The sequence below is a fragment of the Nuphar pumila genome, chromosome 12 (assembly GCF_984573655.1).
Source record: "Nuphar pumila chromosome 12, dmNupPumi1.hap1.1, whole genome shotgun sequence".
Taxonomy (NCBI): domain Eukaryota; kingdom Viridiplantae; phylum Streptophyta; class Magnoliopsida; order Nymphaeales; family Nymphaeaceae; genus Nuphar; species Nuphar pumila.
In genome coordinates, this window is record NC_143260.1 from 13689933 (window position 1) to 13710547 (window position 20615).

General features: G+C 37.1%; 1 protein-coding gene across 5 annotated transcripts in view; it reads left to right on the plus strand.

The window, feature by feature from the left end:
- The window catches only part of LOC149820054 (protein SPA1-RELATED 2-like), a 52097-nt gene that overhangs the window by 19929 nt on the left and 11553 nt on the right, over positions 1-20615 (plus strand). The window contains exon 6 of one of the 5 annotated variants that reach the window (XM_089982054.1): positions 252-460. The exons of the other annotated variants lie outside the window; for them this stretch is intronic. Coding sequence (XP_089838180.1) covers positions 252-335 — 84 coding nt within the window. The 3' untranslated portion in view covers positions 336-460. Of the gene's footprint in view, positions 1-251; positions 461-20615 lie in introns of those variants that run through there. 5 annotated transcript variants of the gene reach the window in all.

A 20615-nucleotide genomic window follows, 5' to 3' on the forward strand; every position in this document is an offset into this window, starting at 1 on the left:
GAGTCTACTCGTATCATATGGCCTAATAATTGTAACCTAACATTGTCTTGTTGCATATAATAGTGCCAATAATGTGATTTAACATATTTTACCATGCAATATGATACAATACTAATAATGCCGACATGGATATCAAAACTAACCAAAAAGAGAAGAGATTGGTTTGAGAGTTGAAGGTCCTTGACATATTGTGACACAACTTGTTGGATCTTTAATTCTCACTCAATGATCTAGGTTATTCTTGACTACAGGAGGCAATTCTTCGATTAGGAAACAAAAGCTTGATACTGTTGGCATTGTGGAGAAGGAGCTGGAGGAGATTGAGAGGGCCTTAATCAATCGGATATGGCAGAATTGTAGTTTCTCATTTAAACGTGCTAATGATAAAGTAGAGTCTTGATTTTCAGGTTTGTAGCAACCCATTTATCTTCACTTGTTTTTCTGTGAGACTGTCACGAGCATCTTGGAATGAGTTAAAGGATATCAACAATTATGCTTAGCATTATCGTGGTTTTTGGGGTGGGGATTTCAAATCCATTTTTTGCAGGACGATTTTAACACCTTAGTAAAGGGGGAGCTTCTTCCAAGATTTTTAAGTTCTTCTTGGACGTGTTAGCTGTGTGACATCCCTATTTGTTTTTTTTTTTTTTTGGGGGGGGGGTAAGGGTTTCTTGGTCTAATAAATTGATCTAGTCCTTTCTTGAGAAGGCTTGACTGATTCCTAGTCTCTCAAGACTTTTTAAGAGATTTTCAGACAATTTGAGTTTTATTAATGTGATCCATATTTGATCTTGGGGCTTTGGTTATGCATTGTGGTGATGGTATCAAAGTATCCAAATCCTTTAGGTATGTGTCTTGGCTGATACTCTTACCCATAGTTATGGGAAGCACCTCTATTGCTGGGGGGTGGGGAGCACTCTTCCAGGTTATGAAACGGGAAGTGCCACACTTCCCCCAAAAGGAGAAAGTGTAGGGGAAACTCGCTAGTCGCTTCCCATTTGTGGGAAATATGCTTTCCACTCACTTCTCAAATTGCTTCCCTTTCATTTCCCACTCGCTTCCCTCTTGCTTTCCTTTCATTTCCCACTCGCTTCCCCCCTCACTTCCCACTCCGTTCCTTAATGTTTTCTTTTTCGCTTCTCACACGCTTCCACAATCGCTTCCAAAATGAATCCCACTTCCCTCTTCACACTACTTTTTAACACTTGCTTCCCCATTTCTGCTTCATGCATCTCTTTGTTTCCACTTCGCTTCCAAGTGACTATGCTCTTACCTGATTTAAGAGATCAAATTTTGTTGGGTGGGAACAACCCGTGACAGGTAATTGGGTTAGGTTTTGGCTGGCTACTAAATTCAAGACCATTAGAGCCAAAATCAGTTTTCGTCTTTATTGTGAAAATTTAGTTTTTTGAAAGTTATGAATATGTCTTTTAAAAAATGATGAAAAGGTTTCAGTATGAGCACATAACTGGAAACTAGACTCATAATTTATGCCCAACTAAGCTGTTGGAGAATCTAAATAGCAATTGCTCTTGACATGTGATTTGGATCCATGATCTAGATCCAGATCTATACTGGATCCAGAACTGGGATGCATTGTGTACTGATTTATTTTGTATTTATCCCATGTGCTGATGTATTTTATGTTTCATATATTAACCCCTTATCTTGTATAGTAGGCTTTTAGAAATATGGGGTATTGCTGTAAAATGACATGTACACTTAAAAGGTAAGTTGTTAATATAATAGAAGAGAACCCATACGTCTGTGGCATTGACGTTTTGGGGTTTTGCAGCATCCTCTTCTTCCTCTCATCTTCTTTCTTCCTCAGCATGGACCCGATTCGCATGGTATCAAAGTGGGTCTGATATTAAAACTGATCATCAAGGTAAGATCGAAACCTTGGCTGCAAATATTTCTTCTCAACCCCTTTCTCCTTCTCTTCACTGCGTATATCTTGATTTCTCTTCTTTCTTGTCTCCTTCAATTCCTACTGCTATTGTTCTTTGGATTTATTCTTTAACCCTAACTCAATCTTGTTTTCGTGTTTCTAGCTTGAAAATATTTTTCCTCGTTTTCAGATCTATGAAAGTTATATTCATGTGAAGAAAAATATTCTGACTTACTCTTTCATATCTGGGTTACACGTCTCTTTTAAATAGTAAATAAAAAAAGAGGAAGAAGTACTTGGATCATTTTATTTACTCAGATTGAGTTGGGTGCTCAAGTTAATTTGATTTTTCGTTCTTTCTAACGTGCAGCAAAAAACTTATGGTGCAGAAAACTGACAGTCTGCATATTTCGAATCATTTGTGTTTATAGTTTTCTGTTATAAGATTTATAATCCTATATTCCTTTTTTCATTCTTGGCACCAGTTTCTTCTTATTTATACCTTTTCTCTTTTTTTACCCGTATTCGGCATGGATTCTTCGGTATCCTCATCCCTTTCTGCTAGTTTTTTGAATCAACTTTTTTATGAAAAACTTACAATACTAATTTTTCATCTAGAAACGACAAATCATTTCATTCATTCACAACCAAGATCTTTTGAGTCACCTAGATGGCTCGATCGCGATGCAGGAAAAAAAGACAATAAAGGGGTTGTAATTACCCATGTTTGCAATCCTGAATGTCTCTTGGATGAAACACTATAAAGCACTTGTGGCATACATTAAGTCTACCTTGTCTCAGGAAGTTCTGATCAGCGTATCCTTTGACTGCACTCTTCTGGAACTTTGGGGTAAGTTAGTTCAGAAATATTCTCAAGTTTATGAAGCAAGGATCATGTTTTTTAAGGAGTTCCAAAATCTCAAGAAAGGGTTCACCTCCATAATGGAGTATTTAAACAAAATGAAGCAGATCACATATCACTTAGAAACCATTGGATGTGTAGTCTCATAGAAGGACAAAGTGTTAATATATATATATATATATATATATATATATATATATACCCAATAAGGGTATTTTGGTTATTTTACATAGTTGTTTCTAGAAACAACTATTTTAATAGGTAGTTTATTTTTATCTTTCTTTATTTTTTCTTTTCTTTTATTTTCAATTATTTAATATGCATTGGGGGTCCCACATTATAGTCGTTGGGACCCCATAAATATGACCGTTGAGGGCTCCCAACGACAACATGTGGGAGCCTCCAATGGCTCCCCTTTTCCCCACTCTCTTTATGTATAAATAAGGGTGTTCTCCCCTTGTATTCTTAAGCTTGTGAGCTCTCATTCAATAAAGCCTTTTAAAGGTTTTTTGTATTATCCCTTAGTGGACTTCTTTGCTATCTCTCTCTTGTGCCTTTGTGCTTGTCCATTATTGGATATTATGAATGCATTAGCATTCTTGTATTACATTTTTGCATACTTTATTACATGGTATTAGAGCCATATGGTTCTCGGAGTTGAAGTCGTGACAACGCTGTCTCTCTTGTCTTTTGTTCGTACAATGGAATCCAAGATTGATCTTGTTAAAATATACTCACAATGTAAAAAAAAATATATATATATATATATATACGCATCTCTCTCTATATATTTATATTATTTACTTTCTTTGTAAAACCCGATAAACGGTATTTCAGTCTTTTTCCTTTTGCACATATTTCCTTTGATTTGAAATGTGCATATAATTTTGCACTTTATTTTTTAACTTTTCTTTTCTTTTTTTCTTTTTGATTTGACTTTGGAGGGACCCAATATGATCGCTGGGCCCCTCCAACAGTCACATTTGTGACCGTTGGAGGGGCTCCAACGATCACATTGGGGCCCCTCCAAGGCGCCACCTTTTTGTGCTATATATAGGGGTTGTCTCCCCTTTGTAATATATCTCTTTTCTTTCTAAGAGCTTATGCTCTAGTGTTCTCAATAAAGATTCTTTATTTTTCTAATGCCTTTGTGCATATGGGTTTAGTGTGTACACATATTCAAGTGTTCTTCTAAGGTGCCTTTGTGCACATCCCTCTTTGTGGAGTTGACATCCTTCGTATACTTTGTCTCTTTATAGACATTTTCACATATCTCTCCTTCAAGCTCAATGACAAGAATTACATGATGTGGGCGTCCTCGGTGGAGAATAATCTCAAAGTAGAAAACATTGGGGTTATGTAATGGGTTATATTCCCAAACCTCAACTAGAGCTCACCAAGATAGGAGGTCAAGAGAAAGCTCTCGAGGGCGATGCTCGCCTCAAGGCCATTGAAGAACATAAAAAAAGGGTGGAAGATTAGGAGAGCAATTATGCAAAGATCCTTGCATGGTTCATGAACAATGTAGAACTCAATGTATGTGCTAACATTGCCAAATTTCATAAAGCCAATGAGGATTGATTCTTTATGAAGGGTATACATACCCCAAAAGATCTTGCAAGAGCATATTTTTTGCAAGAAAAAGTGAGAACCACCAAACAAGGTGATTTAATTATTCAAGATTACTATAGTGCTTTATATCTTTTATAGGAAGAATTAACACTCTTAGACCCTAAGTGGGTTGCCTTTTAGGACGTGGAACTTAGGCAAAGGCAAATGGAATAATAAAGGCTTTTTCAATTTCTATTTGGGCTTGGTCCTGAGTTTGAATAAGTTAGATCCTCCTTTCTACATAGATCTACTTTTCCTCTTTTGAATGATGCCATTGCCGAAAGTATTAAAGAAGAAACTCGGCTTGGCATAAGTAAGAGTGTTGATGAGGTCTTAGCCATGCCTAAACCCGGCAACACTGTTAACACATATAAGCCTCCACATTTTAGGAGGCAAGGTAACTATACCAACAATAATAACTATGGTGAAGGTAGAAAGATGATTGTTTGTCATCATTCTAATGAGTCGGGTCACATTAAACCCGCTTGCCCAAAATTGAATGAAACCTTCAAGTATAGGGTTGCTTCCATTGAAGAATAACTACCAAAAGGAAGATAAAGGCAAGAGTGAAGATCTTAAAGATACACTTAGACAAATTTTCATGTCTCTTCAACAAATCCTCAAAGCTACCTCCTCTCCATCGGGTGTCGCCATTGCCTCTACATCACCACATGGTACGTATTCTTGGATTTTAGATTCAGGAGCATCCTTTCATATGACTCCACATGAAAATGCTTTAATCGATGTATGCACAAATTCAAAAATATCTTGTGTCTCTACGACCGATGAAACCTTTTTAAAAATATAAAGTATAGAAACACTAGATCCCAAAAATTCTCAAAAGTTTTTTGTCTCAAAGGTTAGAGTTGTTCTAAAACTAATTTTAAATATTTTTTGGTTTCTCAAATTGCCGATCATGGATGTGAAATGTCTTTCTCATCTAATGGGTGCTTTGTGCAGGATCTCCAGTTCGGGAAGCGGATTGGGCAAGGCCATAAGAAGGGAGACCTTTACTTTATGGATTATTTGACTCTTCCTTCCAACTCATTTTGTACATATGTCCAAGAGAAGAGCATTGAAATTTGGCATAAAAGACTTGGACATCCAAGCTACTCAAAAATGTATATTTTTCTTTTTGGGAACAAATTTTCTAAAGAAAAAGATATGAATTGCAAAGATTATATTCTTGGGAAAATGAAATCTATTCCATTTTCAACTAGAAACCTTTGTTTTAACAAGACCTTTTGAATTGGTGCACTCTGATGTATGGGGTCCATCTTCGGTTTTGTCTAAAGATGGTTATTCATATTATGTAACATTCATTGATGATTTTACTAGGTATGTATGGATTTATTTCTTAATTTTAAATCAAAAGTTTTTAAGTGTTTTGCATAAAAGTTAAAAATCAATTTCAAAGCAATATATCTATTCTTAGATCCAATTCGGGTGGAGAATATTTATTTAATGATTTTCAAAATTACCTAAAAATAAATTGAATTTGTCATCAAAGATCATATCCTAGAACACCTCAACAAAATGGGCTAACGGAAAGAAAACATAGGCATATTATAGAAACCGCTAGAACAATGCTTATTTCTAAAAATATCCTCCCAAAATTTTGGGCCAAAGCCGTTTTGACCTCTACTTATTTAATAAATCGTATGCCATCATCCACTTTGAAAAATCTCTCCTTATTAAAAACTTCTCAACATGACACCCAACTTCAATCGCTTACGCATTTTAGGTTGCAAATGCTTTGTACTTTTACACAAAAGAGATAAGTTGTCTCTAAAACAATTGAGTGTGTTTTCCTTGGATACTTTGAAAATAAAAAAGGATATAGATGCTTTGATTTCAAAAATAACAAACTTTATGTTTTAAAAAATGTGACATTCTTAGAAGATGAAAATGATTTTAAAAATGTTGATAAGAAAGATGAAATTGACTACATGTTTTTATATGATCTTTCTCCAACGGAAGATATGCATTCTAGTGATGATTCATTGAATCATTTTGAAATCATAGATGACACACATCACGAAAACTCTAATATTGAAACATCACCAAGTAGTGATGACATCATTGATAATTATAAAAATCTTGAAGTTTATACTCGGCGTGAGCAAAATAAACCTATTAGTGCTTTAGAAGAATTTTCTCAAAACAATGAGTCTAGAAAAAACCTCTCTTAGACGATCTACTAGAGAATCCATTCCACCAAATAGGTTTGTGTCCTATGAAACACTAACACCTAATTATAAGGCTTGCTTAATAACTTTACACTCCCGTCATGAGCCAACACATTATAATCAAGTCAAAAATATACCACATTGGATTGAAGCCATGAATATAGAACTAGATGCTCTTAAGAAAGCTAACACTTGGAAAATAGTTAAACTTCCTCCCAACAAGAAACCTATTGGATGCCGGTGGGTTTTTAAAGTTAAAACTAAAAATGATGGAACTTTAGAACGATATAAAACAAAATTAGTAGCTAAAGGATACTCACAAGAATATGGTATTGACTATGAGGAAACCTTTGCATTCGTGGCTAGAATGACTAGTGTTAGGACCCTAATAGCTGTTGTATCAACTAAAAAATGGCCTATATATCATTTGGATGTTAAAAATGCATTTCGTAATGAAAACCTGAATGAAGAAGTCTATATGGATCCTCCGCCGGGATTTAACATTGAATAAGAAAAAACTATTAAACTTTTAAAAGCATTTCATGGTCTTAAGAGAGCTCCCAAGGCTTGGTATAATAGATTTAGTGATGTCATGACTAGTCTAGGTTTTCGTTCATGTTATACTGACACTATTGTATTTGTAAGAAATGTAAGAACTAATATTGTTATTCTTCTACTCTATGTAGATGATATGATTATAACAGGGAATGATCAAATTGGTGTTCATAATGTTAAAAATATGTTAAAAGATAATTTTGATATGTCTGACTTAGGATTCTTAAGATATTTTTTAGGAATTGAAGTTGCATATTCTCCTCGCGGATATATACTTTTTCAAATAAAACTTGCTGCATATATATGTACTAAATCTGGAATTTCAGATGATAAGAAGGTGAAAACTCCTGAAGTGATGGATTATGCATAATTCTTATGCATATTATATATATATATTTTATGTGCATGATTATTTGTGAAGAGAGAATAATTACCCATGTTTAATCGATTTTTGGTAAGGCACTACCTATTTTTCAAAAAGAGGAAAATTGCACAAAGTAAACCCGCTTGAGTGTTTTTAAAAATTTAATCTTTTTACTAACAGTCTTTTTGATTTTTTTTTTTTGAAAATGTTGGTCTTTTGAATTTATTGAAAACTTGTAGAGGTTTTCAGAAAATTTTCTTAAACAACACTAACCATAGTTTTGTCTTTAAATAATAAAGATTTAGAAGAGGCTGACGTCTCCTCTTGGGATTCATGCCAGCCCCTCTCGTTTTCTCTCTCTCTCTTCGAGCCGGCCTCCTCCCCTCTCTTCTACCTTCTTTCTTTCTTATCTTCCTCTCTTCTACCCTTATTCTTCGTCAGTTGTTTCTTCTCCTCTCATCGGAGGGCATCACACCTGCGATCTCGGAGGAAACCATTCTTCTCTAACCCCTCCATCGGAAGTGGCTGCCAGGTACGCTTCCTCTCCCTCTTCTCTTTGTTGTTTACGCATATAGATTACTTTTTTTTATTCCTTGAATGCATATAATTTCTGTTTGAGCATTGCATATAGCGTAGTATGATTTCTGCCATTTCTCTGCATTTAGATTAGAGTAAAATTTAATTCAGCGCATCATATAGTTAGTTTATAATTTTTTAGTTCATTCTTTTGTTTTTTAAGAGGGCACGTAGGTTGCGGCTCAGTTTGCGTTAAACTTGTACCAGATTTGCCATCGTTGATAGATCTGGTCAGGTTCCACTAACCATACCAGGCCAGGCCCTACCAGCAACCTGTCTGATCTGCTCAGATCCTTTCGGCTGACTACAAATCGGGATCTGACCCAGTGCAGATTGATCTGCATTGAAGAATATATATATATATATATATATATATATATATATATATATATATATATATATATATATATATATATATATATATATATATATATATATATATATATATATATATATATATATTAGAGGTTGCTTGTTATTTTTGGTCGATTCAGTGATCTGATCTGTAATCAAATCCGGCCATATCTGATCACGTCGACAGCCCAGACAATAGTTCACATTATTAGCCCAGTTTCGACTTGATTAGACCTTCCAATCTGCGGCGTCAGGTTAGTCCACCAGTCTGCCAGATCAGACCGATCTGCACTCAAATTAATTTTTTTCGCACGTGACTTGTGCTGCCCGGTTTCGGCTTGTGTGGTCTGATCAGATCGAAGACTTTTTGACTGCATGTTTGGCCTGTTCGACCTGATCACAACCTGATCGCACAGATTAGTAGTTCGATCTGAGCATGCAGACCAGCGTGATCAGCAGATCATGCAGATCAGTGCACTCAGCGTGATCAGATCTGCGTCTTTCTCTTTTGGGTTTAAAGATCTCAATCCGGCAGATTTAATCTACGCTTTTGTTATAAATCTGGCCAGCCTAATATACTTGTTTTAGATTTGATCGGCTGTCCACAACAGCCTAGATCCAAGCTGATCAGATTTGGCAGACGTCAATCAGACCAGATCACGTCTGATTGGTTGCCAATAGCGCAAACTCCCTTTGGCCAAACTCGGCTAGTGTCAAAATCAGTGTGACAACAGTCAATCTGCATTTTTTTGGCCTGCTGGATGGCGTAAAATTCGAATCAAATAAGACCAGCATGATCCCGGTCTGCTCACCAGGCCTAAACATAACTGGCCGCCACTTGGATCTGATTCAAAAGGAGAGGCCTGCGTGTTCTTGTTTTCTGCTTGTGTTCTTGTTTTCTGCTTTTTGGTTTATAGTATTTTATTGCATGTTAGTTAGAGTGTGATTTCTTTAGGGAGTAAGTATAATTAGATTCTTGCATTCCTTTAGATTTAATTTTTACTTCTTGTAAACTAACAGTAGTTAGAATAGGGATTCTAGTGGAATTCATTTGTTTTGTTTTCTGTGTCTTTTGCAAGTGGGTTCACAGTGTTGAAGAAAGTGCCATCGCCAGGGTCGTGCCCGTGCCATGCAAGAGAGCTAGTTCGTGAAAGAAGGAGCCCTGCAGTTTTTTGTTTTTCTTTATTTTTATTTTTTTGGGCCAGTGACTATTTAATTGGGTTGTAATAATTTTTAATTTTTATTCAAACTCTTGTAATGGGGGAGAACGCTTTGTTTATTTTTAAGGAAATAAAGTTTTGTTATTGTGTGGAGTACGAAGGTTTTTAAACACGTTTCCCGTGTTCGACCAGGACTTCACCACTAGTGTGAACCAGAAATTTAAGATTTGATGCACGGTTTACATAAACGATTTTTACTGAAAAATATCTTTTAAAACACTTCCAAGAAAAAGTTACATCAGTATTCAATGTTAAATTAAGACCGGAGGATGAGACTCTTGTAGAAGATCCCACACCCTAGAGACAACTCATTGGCTCTTTCACCTATCTAACCATTACCAAAGCAGATATTGCTCATGTCGTTCACTCTGCTAGCCAGTTTCGACATGCTCCTACAACTGTCCACATGAGTGTTGTGTTAAGAATTGTCAGATACCTCAAGAATACCATCACTAAAGGGCTATTTGTATCCTTATCTTCTTTATTAAATTTACTTGCTTATACTAATGCTGATTGAGGAGGAAACCCTAATGATGGAATCTCAACTACTGATTTTTGTATCTTTTTTGGAGATTCTCTTATTGCCTGGAGATGCAAGAAGCAGTAGGAAGTCTCGTTATCCTTTACTGAAGCTGAATACCGGGCTATGACAACTACCACTATGAAACTCGTTTGGTTACGAAGTCTTTTCAAAGATATGGGTGTAGACATCTCCGATCCTTCAAATCTATGTTGCGATAACAAAAGTGCAGTTTACATTATCAGCAATCACACTTTTCATGAGCACACCAAACGTATAGAGATGGACTGACACTATGTACGTGATGAATATCTCAGAGGAACGGTTACCCTGCCATATGTCACATTAGAGTATCAGTTGGCGGACTTCTTCACTAAAGCTTTTCCTGCTCCCCGTTTTATTTTTCTTCTTAGCAAACTTTTGGTTATCTCTCCGTAAAGTTTGAGGGAGGGGGTGTTATATATATATATATACACACACACACAATACCTGATAGGGGCATTTTGGTTATTTTACATAGTTGTTTCTAGAAACAACTATTTTAATAAGTAGTTTATTTTTATCTTTTTCTTATTTTCAATTATTTAATATGCATTGGGGGTCCCACATTATAATCGTTGGGACCCCTAATGGTCATAAATATGACCGTTGGGGGCTCCCAACGACAATATATGGGAGCTCCCAATGGCTCCCTTTTTCCCCACTCTATGTATAAATAGGGGTGTTCTCCCCTTGTATTTTTAAGCTTGTGATCTCTCATTTAATAAATCTCTTTACTTTTTTATGTGTAAAGAGCTTTTTGTATTGTCCCTTAATGGACTTCTTTGCTATCTCTCTTGTGCCTTTGTGCTTGTCCATTATTGGACATTGTGAATGCATTAACATTCTTGGATTACATTTCTGCATACTTCATTACATAAAGTGCAAAAAGTATTAAATGGATTGAGACCTATATAATTTTGCATATTTTTTCATGATTTTTAAAGTCGAAAAATATATTTTTTAAATAATATATTTATTTAAAACTGATAAAATCATAAAAAGATATATTAAAATATAGGTGACATCAATAGGGTCTGGGGGTGGCTCAGTGCCTTCTGACATAAGCTATTTGAGTTGGTTATAATTTGAGAAATTTTTCATTTTTGTACCTTTAAATTCAAGCAAAATTTGAGCAAAAATCAAGTTAAATTCAGGCGAAATTCAAGTATGACTACTGTTAGATTCGTCTCGGAATGTAAGTCATGATGGCGATTTATTTTTCCGAAATTGGATTACGGTTCGCCTGAAAAATGCATTTTAAAAAAATGATCAACCTCTATTTTTGATATTTTTCTGGATTGGATCGGGCTGGATCTGCTCCATTTGATCCAAGTTAATATAGATCTGAACCCAGTCCATGATCCATATTTACTAGGATATGGTCCAAGTTAGATCCATATGGCTTTGGATCTTGGATCCAAAAGCCATCAATGACAATTTTAAAACTACTTTGAATTTAAAGTTTTAAAATCAACTTTTAAATTTAAGGACGGGGTAGAACTCTTCCTCATAGAGCCTTCGAGAGGGGGGTGTTACCCTTTGGAATATTCTTCTCGAATATTAATTAATTAAAAATAAATAGTAGAGATAAGATAGATAGGGGGCGTAGACAACTCTACCCAATTAGAGTGTTCTAGAGGGGACGTCAACCGCCTTCTAATCTCATTTAGAATTTATATAAAATAAGGTGGGTTAGCCTCTCTCTCTAGAATTTGTATTCTAGAGAGAGATAGAGAGAGAAAAGTGAGAAACAAAAAAATTGTGAGGTGAGAGGAAAACAAGAAAAGAAAAAAAAAGAAAAGAAAGAAAGAAAACAACAACAATTACGCCTTCATCCCAAAACATTTGGGGGTCGACGATATGAACCAAAAAAGAAAATCATTCTGGGTCTTCCACATGAATCCTTCTCCTCCAATCATTTCTATCCAATGCCATGTCCTCGGTGAGGTTCAAAGCATTCATATCCTTTGGAGATAAGATAGATAGGGGGTGTAGACAACTCTACCCAATTAGAGTGTTCTAGAGGGGACGTCAACCCCCTTCTAATCTCATTTAGAATTTATATAAAATAAGGTGGGTTAACCTCTCTCGCTAGAATTTGTATTCCAGAGAGAGATAGAGACACTCTGATAGAGAGAGAAAAGTGAGAAACAAAAAAATTGTGAGGTGAGAGGAAAACAAGAAAAGAAAAAAGAAAGAAAGAAAACAACTACGCCTTTATCCCAAAACATTTGGGGTCAGCGATATGAACAAAAAAAGAAAATCATTTTGGGTCTTCCACATGAATCCTTCTCCTCCAATCATTTCTATCCAATGCCATGTCCTCGGTGAGGTTCAAAGCATTCATATCCTTTCATATCATCTCCATCCAAGTCTTCTTAGGCCTACCTCTTTTAACTAATATATTTTCGCATTTCTCCGTCCTTTAACTGGAGCATCATTAGGCCTTCGCCGAATATGTCCAAACCACCGTAAACGATTCTCTCTCATCTTATTTTCAATGGAGGCAACGCCTAACTTCTTACGTATCTTTTCGTTTCGAATCTTATCTTTTATTGTATTTTCACACATCCATCTAAGCATACACATCTTAGCTACACTCATTTTTTGAATATGATGTCTCTTGGCAGCCCAACATTCCGTACCATATAGTAAAGCGGGCCTAATAGTTGTCCTATAAAACTTTCCCTTCAACCGCAATGGCATTATACGACCGCACAACACTCCAATTGCACTTTTCCATTTCATCCACCCAACCTTTATCCTATGATTTACATCATCAATTTCTCCATACTTTTGAATGATAGATCCTAAATATTTGAAACAGTCATCCACCCGTATTTCTTGCTCACCAAGCTTCACTACACTCCCATCACTACTTCGTTGCTTACTAAACCGACATTCCATATATTCTGTCTTACTCTTACTCAACTTAAAACCTCTTGCTCCCAATGTCTATGTAACGCCCCAGAAGTTCGACTTGAGATAAGAAGATTTGAATGAAATTGCCTTCGAAAGTCAGAGTTTGCAACACAGATTTTTTAAAGATACCAAAGGTTTTAGATAAAAGCATAAGTCGATTCTTCTGAGCACGTTAGCAAAAAGACCCAGTACAAACTCATTTCCTAACTAAGCCAAGCAATGAGGAAAAGCTAAAAAAGAGTTTATCCATAACATGATTTAGTCTGTACAGAACAGGGGGAGTCATCCACTCTTAATAACTAAAGTACAAAACCCAAAGTGAAGCATCCAGAATGCCGACGAGAGAGGTGAGGCTTTGATCATGTAGCATTGCATCGCCGCCTGTAAGGAGAGCCTACTTATCACCTACACCCATAAAAAATGGGGGTCAGTCCTGAAAACTGGTAGGTGCGCAAAAAGAATAAGAAGAAGAACAACTAATCTAAAGCATGCTCATATCTAAGCAAATAAAAACTGATGCAACAGGCAGTAAACAACTGAATAGCAAAGACCATAGCAAAAGCTAACCAGAGTATCATCGTGAGCACATGCAGACTAGTATTACAGTGATAACAAATCTAACTGTAAGCAGTAACAAGACTAATCATGCATATCTTCTAACTATCGCAAGTAGCAAACTAGTAGCAAGGTAAAACAGACAGTCAAAACTAAGAACGAAGAACTGCAGTGAGCATGCCATATTGTGTTCTGATTATTAACTGGCCATTGTGGGTACGCACAATGTATAAAACATAGAAACAACCAAGATTCATTCGGGGGTCCATTATGCTATGTATTTTATTATACTCTGAAGGACTGACTGAGTCCGCTCCTAAGGGAATGACCAATGACCAAGAGAGTAAGTCCCCAAAGACAAAACAGGTCCCAAGGATGCATCCAACTTCTGTAGAAGTGTCGGGCGACTACCACCTATGATACTTATGGTAGCCCCTTTTCCCTACCTCCGATGACTGCGGAAGCCGGACTTTTGTCCATAATAGCCATTAATGATTGTCCATCAGAGTTTTTGTACCATCCATCATCTCTCTTGATGAACCATCCCTAACAAGCACGATGAGGGGTTTTTTCTTCATCATCGCCTTGCTCTACATGCCCTGGTCTATTCGACCCACTCGAGCATCTTGCTTGTGAAGGCGTATAATTACCATTTAGTGAGATGTCCATAATTATGCTTTATCGTATATTATGAGGTCTATCCACCTCGTGCTACTCATCGTAGCATCACATATCATCGCCAAGAGATGCGGCTAGGCTGATAGCCACGGGCCACAAGGAGGCACTCAAAACAAGCTCAAAACTGTCAGCAATCTCTAGAGAAACAATAGCATAATCGCAATTTACATGGCGCAAGCCAGAAGTAAAGCAGTAAGAACGTAAACAAGCGGGTCAAGAACCAGAACAAGGCCAAGGCGCGTAAAGCGCGGGGCAACAAAAAGTAAGGTGTTGAAAAGTAAACAACCAAGGCGCATAAAGCACGGGGCGACAAAAAGTAAAGTGCTGAAAAGTAAACAGCCAAGGCACATAAAGCGTGGGGCGACAGAAAGTAAAGTGCTGAAAAGTAAATAGCCAAGGCGCATACATCGTGGGGGCGACAGAAAGTAAAGTGCTGAAAAGTAAACAACCAAGGTGCATAAAGCGCGGGGCAACAGAAAGTAAAGTGTTGAAAAGTAAACAGGACAAGGAGCGCAAAACCGCGTCCTTGATCTAAAAGACAAAAAGTAAAGCCTAGACACATAAAGTGCGGCGACAACAGAAAGTAAAATGCTGAAAAGACAAAGAGGATAAGGATCGTGAAACCGCGTCCTTGAGTTAAAGAACGTACATATATAACTTATATGTATACATATATAATCGTCCTCTTTGATTATTTTTTCTTTAGTTTTAGTTTTGTTCATTCAAAGTCCTTTCACGCAACTTTCCCCTACCTTGGGGGGTTACGAGTTCTCGGACTCCTGCGAGCGTCTCGGGCCACGAGACACGAGTGCGCTCCGTTGTGCAACCTGCAGAACGAAAAATGTTAGCGTGCAATAAGAGGGACAGGGAAACAGAGTCCCTATCGAAAAACAAAACAGGTGGCAGGGGGCTCCGTCCCCCTGTCGGCAAACAAAACGAAAGACAGGGGGAACAGAGCCCCCTGTCGACAAGGCAGATGGCAGGGGGCTTTGCCCCTTACCGTTAACAACAACGAACAAGGGGATCGGAGCCCGCCCTGTCAGATGAGAAAGATGGCAGGGGGCTCCGCCCCCCCTGCCGGCAAACAGAGAAGGGACAGGGGGACGAAGCCCCCTATCAAACAAGAGAGGTGGCAGGGGGACGGAGCCCCCTGTAAAACAAGACAGATGGTAGGGGGCTTCGCCCCCCTACCGGTAAACACATAAGGGACAGGGGGACAGAGCCCCTTGTCAAACAAGAGAGGTGGCAAGGGGCTTTGCCCCCTGCCGGCAAACACAGAGGGACAGGGGGACAGAGCCCCTTGTCAAAACAAGAGGTGGCAGGGGGCTTCGCCCCCCTGCCGACAAACACAGAGGGACATAGCCCCTTGTCAAACAAGACAGATGGCAAGGGGCTCCACCCCCCTGCCGACAAAGGAAGAGGAAACAAGGGGAGCAGAGTCCCCCTGTCGACACAAGGAATGGCAGGGGAGGTAGAACCCCCTGCCGACACGGAGAGACGAGAAAGAGGGGTTTTACCTGGAGGGGGGGGGGGTACTGGTGATGATTCCGATGCCACCGATAGTCGTAGAAACAAAAGGGGGTGGCGGCGTGGACGTCGGCCGAGGTCGCCGAAACACAAGGTGGAGGCGGTGGGTCGCTAGCGTCCACGCTTCAGAGAAAGGAAGGAGGGTGGTCGGCGGCTTCAGTTGCCGATGCTTCCCTCAGAGGTGAGAGGGCCGACAACATCGTTCGTCGGCAACTGCAGCCATGGGGAAAACGAGAGGAGGAAGGTGGGAGGCGCAAAGAGGAGAGAGAACGGGTGAGGGCATGAGCCCCTCGCCCGAGGCGCCTGTGCCTTTTTAAAAGGCACAGGCTTCTCGAATAATCAAGAAGCCGGGTCCGGGCTGGGCTCGGATCCGGGTCCGGCTCGGATTCGACACCCCAGATCGACCGAGGCACGTGTCCGACACGTGTCAGACTCGATTTTTTTTTAAGTGGACTTTACAATCTGTCTCCATAATTCTAACTTAACATTAACCCCAGCTCTAGACTCATGAATTAAAACAATATTATCAACAAACAACATACACCACGACAAATTTTCTTGAATTGATCTCGTAAGCTCATCCATCACTATAGCAAATAGGAAAGGGCTTAATGCATATCCTTGATGTAACCCAACCGTTATAGGAAAATTGGTTGTCACCCGTCCACAAGTGCGAACATTCGTTACTACTCCTTAGTACATATCTTTAATTATACTAATATACTTAAGAGAAACACCTTTCTTCATCATTGTCCACCAGAGAACATTCTTAGGTACTCTATCGTATGCCTTCTCCAAATCAATAAAAACCATATGCAAATCTTTGTTCCTCTCTCTATATCTCTCAATAAGTTGTCTAAGAAGATGTATAGCTTCCATAGTTGATCTTCCAGGCATAAAACCAAATTGATTCTCTGATATCATGACAACCTTCCTCAACCTATACTCAATCACCCTCTCCCAAAGTTTCATAGTATGACTCATGAGTTTTATACCACGATAGTTTGTACAATCTTGTATATCACCCTTATTCTTATATAGAGGCACCAAAGTGCACTTCCTCCACTCATTAGGCATCTTATTTGTCCGCCAAACCTTGTTAAAAAGATTTGTTAACCATTCTAAACCTTTGTCACCCAAGCATTTTCAAGCCTCGATAGGTATACCATTTGGGCCAACTACCCTCCTGATTTCATTTTCTTTAAAGCCTCTGCAATTTTTTTCTTTTGAATATTGCGCATGAAGTCACGATTCATCTCGTGAAAAGGAATGAAGAAGTCTCCAAGATCCTGAGCATGATTTCCATTAAATAACTTATCAAAATAATCTTTCCATCTCTCCTTAATCTCCTCATCTTTGACTAAAACACTTTGCGTTTCATCTTTAATACATCTAACCATACCCAGATCCCCTGATTTCCTATCTCTCATTTTTGCAAGCCTATAAATATCCTTCTCGCCCTCTTTGGTATCCAACTTGTCATAAACCTCCGTATGTACCTTATCCCTCGCGTTTTGAACTACTTTTTTAGCTTCCTTCTTTGCTATCATATACTTCTTCAAATTCTCATTATCACGACTCTTAATTAGATTTCTATAACACTCTCTTTTGACCTTAATAGCTAATTTGACATCCTCGTTCCACCGTGATATATCCTTACCTAGCGGTGCACCGCCTTTTGGACTCACCCAATACCTCCTTAGCTACCTTTCTCATGCCACCCGCTATCTTATTCCACATTGATTCTGAATCCTCCTCGAGACACCAATCAGCTTCCTTAACTACGTGCTCTATAAACATTATTTGTTTAGCTCCTTTCAATGCCTACCACTTAATTCTAGGATCTATACTATGTCTATCCCTTTTGCGACATTGTCTAATTCTAAGATCTAAAATTAAGACTCTATGTTGTGTAGCTACACTTTCTCCCGGTATAACCTTACAATCGATGCAACAACCCCTATCTCTTTTTCTAAGTAAGAAAAAATCTATCTGACTCGTATTAACTCCACTTTTAAATGTTACTAGGTGAGACTCCCTCTTCCTAAACCAAGTGTTTTCTAAGATCATATCATAGGACAAACCAAAATCTAAAATCCTTTCTCCACTTTCGTTTCTTTCTCCTATACCATAGCCTCCATGGATACTCTCAAATCCATCCCCTACTAATGCCTACATGTCCATTAAGGTCACCGCCGATGAAAAGCTTTTCACCATAAGATATCCCTTGTACTACTCCATCTAAATCTTCCCAAAATTTGACGCTTAATGGAATCATCTAAACCTACTTGAGGTGCATAAACACTAATAATATTAATAATATTCGTACCTAATACTAATTTAATAAGTAAAATCCTATCACCCTTCCTACGGACCTCAACTACATTATCTATAAACTCACGATTAATAACAATTCCTACTCCATTCCTATTCCTATTTATTCTTGTATACCAAATCTTATATCCCCAAGGTTCTATCACTTTTGCTTTCTCGCCTACCCATTTGGTCTCTTGTAGACATAAAAAATCCATCTTTCTCTTACACATAACATCTACTAACTCTACCAACTTACCAGTTAAAGACCCTATGTTCCAAGTGGCTAACCTAATTTTATGGTCTTGAACTATCTTCTTTACCCCCACCCGTCCAACAAAGTGGGGGAACCCTTGCCTATTTGACACCACACCCGGGCGCCAGTGTGACGCGTCGCTTCTGGGCGACGACCTAGCAACCCTTGCCCATTTATCACTGCCTCCGGGCCTATAGAGTACAACGCGTCGCTTAGTAGGGAACGCCCCAACGAAATTCTCATATTGGTTCATATTCATAGGGTGTGACTAAGTTTTTATGCTGGCTGTCACTGGCCTACCGCAACCCTCCTCCTTTATCCAGGCTTGGATCGGCAGTGTATAACTAAATAGTTATACATAGGCAGAGTTAAAAGAAAGAAAGAAAGAAGAATTTTGTTTTCATACATCCATCGATTTTTTCGAGTTATTCACACTTCGATTCAAGGTACGATTTCTATCTAAATTCACTCAGGAAAGAAAATCATTTAAATCAATTTAAGCATGAGTTTATTGGGGAAAGGGGAAATATGATTTCATGTGTATATATATATAATTTTTTTTTTATGATGGTCGATTTTCCTTATGCATCAAAACCTGAAGATATACATGTCGATTTCATGGTTCATGCATCTGAATACGTATAGGCATATACATGTTCAGAATTGACGATTTCACATAAAAAAATAGGCATGTCGATATATATATATATATATATATATATATATATATATATATATAATGTCGATTTTTCTTAATCATATATCAGAAAATATCCATGTAGTTAAGGTTTTATCGTTGCCTTTGAAAATATATGCGTAGTTTAGTTTTGGTGATATTCTTGCTCATGTATGCTGAATATATATATATATATATATATATATATATATATATATATATATATATATATATATATATTTCTATGTTCAGATTTGTCGAGTTTTATGCTCTTGAAATCTGAACACACACACACACTTAGGAAAGAAAATCATTTAAATCGATTTAAGCATGAGTTTATTGGGGAAAGGGGAAATATGATATATATATATATATATATATATATATATATATATATATATATAATTTTTTTATGATGGTCAATTTCCCTTATTTATCATAACCTGAAGATATACATGTCAATTTCATGGTTCATGCATCTGAATACGTATAGGCATATACATATTCAGAATTGATGATTTTACATCAAAAAAATAGGCATGTCGATATATATATGTCGATTTTTCTTAATCATATATCGGAAAATATCCATGTAGTTAAGGTTTTTTCGTTGCCTTTGAAAATATATGCGTAGTTCAGTTTTGGTGATATTCTTGCTCATGTATACTGAATATATATATATATATATATATATATATATATATATATATATATATATATATATATTTCTATGTTCAGATTTGTCGAGTTTTATGCTTTTGAAATCTGAACACACACACATACATATATATATATATTTATGGTTACTGAGTTTCATAATCATGCATCTAAATATATAATTTGTTTCAGATTTTGTTGAATTTGAAAGCATGCATCTGAATATATAATTTGTTTCAGATTTTGTCGAATTTGAAAGCATGCATCTGAATATATAATTTATTTCAGATTTTGTTGAGTTTGAAAAGCATGCATTTGAATATACTTTTCCTGTTTCAGATCTGTCGTGTTCCATGCTATTGCATTTGATGAATTGTTTTGGTTCAGATTTGCGGAGTTATATATATATATATATATATATATATATATATATATATATATATATATATATATATATATATATATATATATATATATATATATCAATGCATCTGAATATATTTCGTTTGATTCAGACTTGTTGAGTTATATATCAATGCATTCTGAATGTATTCTTTGATTCAGACTTGTCGAGTTATATATCAATGCATTCTGAATGTATTCTTTGATTCAGATTTGGCGAAGTTACATGCTCATGTTTGTCAAGTTGGTACTTATTGTAATGAAATATGCGGAAAAGCAAAAGAGTGCATTAAGCACTTACAACATCCACTAAGGAACAAACAAAAGGGCTAACACCCAAACCCACATGAGACAACACAACATAAAAATATAAAAGTCTCTTATTGAAAAGAGAGAGAGCTCTCTTAAGTGAAAAATACAAGAGGGGTTCACCCCTATTTATACA